Here is a 3,666-nt window from a genome sequence, read left to right as displayed (position 1 = left end):
ATAAAATAAAACTTAAAAGATCACATACTTTATAGTTCTCTCCAAAAATTTAAACTGTTAAATTTCTCATTTGGTTCATTTGACTTCCTGATATAATTGAATTGTTTCTCTTGTTTCTATGTATTTTCTTGAAATCTACTGAGCTATCTTAAAACAATTCATTGTAATTCTATCTAAGGCAGTTGTTTTATCTCCATTTCTTTGGTGGTAGGTACTAGATTATTGTGTTCTGTTGGTTATGTTATACCTTCTTGTGTCCTTACCTTTATTTTTGCCATATGTTGATTGCCACACATTTGAAGAAATAAGGACTGATTCCAGACTCTGTAGAATGACTCTGGGAAAGCTCTGTACCAGTAATACTGTCCAGGCCTTGGACTTGTGTGCCCTGGCATGGTCCTGGAATCTGAGTTCATGAACACCAGATAAGCAGTGAGGAATACTATCATAGGATTGGATCATAGGTCTGCTGAAGCAGGTTCCCATCAGAGATGGCCTTTGGGGTGGGGCCATGGAGAATGGTTTGGCACTAAGCAGACTTGCAGCTGGTTTCTATAGTTACCTACCTGGTATTTGAAGCCAAAAGTGCTGAAATTGTGCTGGGTTGCACCTGATCGCTGAGGCTGCAGGAACTAGCTGGGTGTATTATGGGTCTGGAATTATATCCACAGAAGATAGTCTGAAAGCTGAGTCTTCCAGTACTAACTCGATGACTAGGATTGCATAAGCCAACCCAGCAATGAGGCAGATTAGAAGCCTGGAGCTATTAAGTTGCCTGATCTGGAGCCTTGTCTTTCACACAGGCCTTATCCAGGTGCTACAGGAGAGTACTTGGTGCTGAAGCAGGACTGGAGGCTCATTTTGTAGGAACTGAAGTGAAACAGTGACCTTTGGGGCCTGTCTGATACTGCATTTAACTGGTATGGTCCTAATTTTGGGGTCTGGCTATTTCCTTTGATTATTTCTCACCCCGTCACTCATGTGTGTATCTCATTCCATACTGTGCTGCCTAGGGTTGGGGGAATAATGGCATGGGTAATATGAAACTGTCCTTCCTATACACTTCAAAAAGTACTTTCTTATTTCCATGCTACAGTCATGTCCATGTAGGGATAGTTGGTGATCATTCTGTAGAGTGAGATACACTGGCTAGTCCTAACATGACCTTGTTAACATCCTCTTCCTGTTAAACCTTCCTTACTATTAAACTATGACAAAACTATAGACATGAAAAAATAGTATTTATAACAGATTTGGAGAAGGGATGCAATTATGTGGATGTGGCACAAGGGAATTCCTATTAATTCTGGAAAGCTATCTGTCTTGATTGTTATGATTATACAAATACAGACATACACAAGGATGCATACAAACTGGTGACCTCTAAGTAAGATCTGTAACTTAATTAGCTATATTATGTCAACGTCAATTTCTCAGGCTTTATAATATATTATAGTTATGTAAGACATTACTATTAGAAACAATTGAGGAATGCAAATTGTTTTCAACTTAGCGTTTGTTTGAAATATGTATAAATAAATGAACGTTAAAAATTGTAAAGAAAATATAAATGTGCTTTTTAAAAATACTGGCACGAGCCCCTTCCCACAATGCTCTGCGCTAGGAAGACGCGACTTTTAACATCCGGGACTTGTTCTGTTGGCTGGAGCTGGTGTAACAAGATGGCGGCGGGGACCGAGTAACGAGAATTCCGTGCAGCCAGAGCTGCTGGCAGTGCCAGCAGTGGTGTTGCCAGCCGAAATCACTGAGCACCTTTCCAGCCTGCTATATTGCCACAAAAAGTGAGGCAGCACAGCTGTTCAGAAAGAAGTGGCCCAGCCTAGAAATTGATCCCTCACCTTTGGCGGCCAAGTCAAGAGAAACCTGAGCCACGGTGATCGGGTCTAGGTAGGCTGATTTTGAGCCCTGAATCAGCGGGAAAGGGCTTGGTTTTTTACTTCGCTTTCTGCTGCCCTGCTCCACAGCCTTGGTGTTTAGATGACGCCAGAGGCCTCAATCATCTTTTGAGAAGTGTTGCGTTTAGCCGCTGCCGCCACTGCCGCTGCTGTCTTCTTCTGTCAAGATGGCAACCCTCAGCAGTCCTGACTCCAGATTCATCGTGGGAGAGAAGTACAGACTGGTAAGGAGGATCGGGTCCGGCTCCTTCGGAGTGGTTTATCTCTCAGTTAATATCACCAATGGAGAGGAAGTGGCAGTGAAACTAGAGTCACAGGATGCCAAGCACCCCCAGTTACTATATGAGGGCAAATTGTACAAGATTCTGCAGGGTGGGGTTGGCATCCCCCGCTTAAGGTGGCTCGGTCAGGATAGAGACTATAATGCCCTAGTCATGGATCTTCTGGGACCTAGCCTGGAAGACCTCTTCAATTTCTGTTCACGGAAGTTCACCATGAAAACTGTTCTTATGTTGGCTGACCAGATGATCAGTAGAATTGAATACGTTCACACAAAGAACATCATACACAGAGACATTAAGCCGCATAACTTCCTTATTGGTACAGGGCGCCACCGCAATAAAGTATTCCTTGTTGATTTTGGTTTGGCCAAAAAGTATATATCCAGTAGTACAAGGAAACACATACCATGCATAGAATATAAATACCTCACTGGTACTCCCCGATATGCTAGCATCAATGCTCATCTTGGTTTTGAGCACAGTCGCCGAGATGACATGGAGTCAATAGGTTATGTTTTGATGTATTTTAATACAAGCAGATTGCCATGGCAGGGAATAAAGGCTACCACAAAGGAACAACGCAATGAAAAGGTTATGAAAATGAAGATATCCACTCCTGTAGAAGTTTTATGTGAGGGGTTTCCAGCAGAGTTTGCCACATACTTAAAGTATTGTCGTGCACTGCACTTTGATGAAACTCCGGATTACAAATATCTGAGGCAGCTATTCCGCAGTCTTTTTGAGACCTTGAATGACCCATGTGACTGCACCTTTGACTGGACATGGTTACAGCACAAAGCAGCACAACCGGCGACATCTTGCAGTAAGCAGGGTCAGCAGGCCCAATCCCCCACAAATTTCCAAGCATGATATGTGGATCAGAAGGAGAGCAGAAGATTGAAGTTGCATTTGTTTCTCCCCACATCTAGAAAGTTTAATTTGCACTAATGTTTGTGGAAAGCTATTTACTTGGTATTAAAAGCTTAATTTATAAACTAGCTCTGGGCTGCATTGCTGGTAATGTATACTTGAGTTGTAACCACTGTTACTGTGAACCTTTACAGAAATAGTGAAACATGGTGTCTGGTTCTCTGTTGCATTTTTCAAGAGGGAAGGTTAGCTAAATGCTTGACACATACAAATTGGTGGAGAAATTGTGCTACGCCAATTTTTTGGTAAGCTCTTTATATTTTCTGCTTTGAAATATTTCAGACAAATGACATCAACAGTCTTTAGCTACAGTTGTAATGATTGCAAATTCTCACAATTGTGCATTCTTAAGAGTTTTTTCCACCCCTGAGGTTTGCAAGTTGTTCACTTAAAATGGGAGGTGAACTAACGGAGGGAAGACCTTTCTCTCTGTCTCTCTCTCTGTCTCTCTCACTGTCTAACTCTGCCTGTCAAAAAAAAAAATGATCTTAAAATTACTGGCTTCTTGTTTGCAAGTCAGCTGACAGGGTAGCAAACAA

At 42.0% G+C, this 3,666-nt stretch overlaps 1 protein-coding gene across 1 annotated transcript; it reads left to right on the top strand.

The window, feature by feature from the left end:
• Positions 1-2,083: 2,083 nt before the first annotated feature.
• On the top strand, positions 2,084-3,067 carry LOC133753710 (casein kinase I-like). Its single transcript, XM_062184394.1, has one exon. It carries the CDS (start codon positions 2,084-2,086, stop codon positions 3,065-3,067), a length of 984 nt encoding a protein of 327 aa, XP_062040378.1.
• The last annotated feature ends 599 nt before the right edge of the window (positions 3,068-3,666 follow it).

Source organism: Lepus europaeus, chromosome X (assembly GCF_033115175.1).
Source record: "Lepus europaeus isolate LE1 chromosome X, mLepTim1.pri, whole genome shotgun sequence".
NCBI lineage: Eukaryota > Metazoa > Chordata > Mammalia > Lagomorpha > Leporidae > Lepus > Lepus europaeus.
This window is presented reverse-complemented; position numbering and strand designations above follow the sequence as displayed.

Excerpts from the sequence above, each read along its gene's own strand:
- LOC133753710 (XM_062184394.1), top strand. The coding sequence starts at position 2,084 with ATGGCAACCCTCAGCAGTCCTGACTCCAGATTCATCGTGGGAGAGAAG.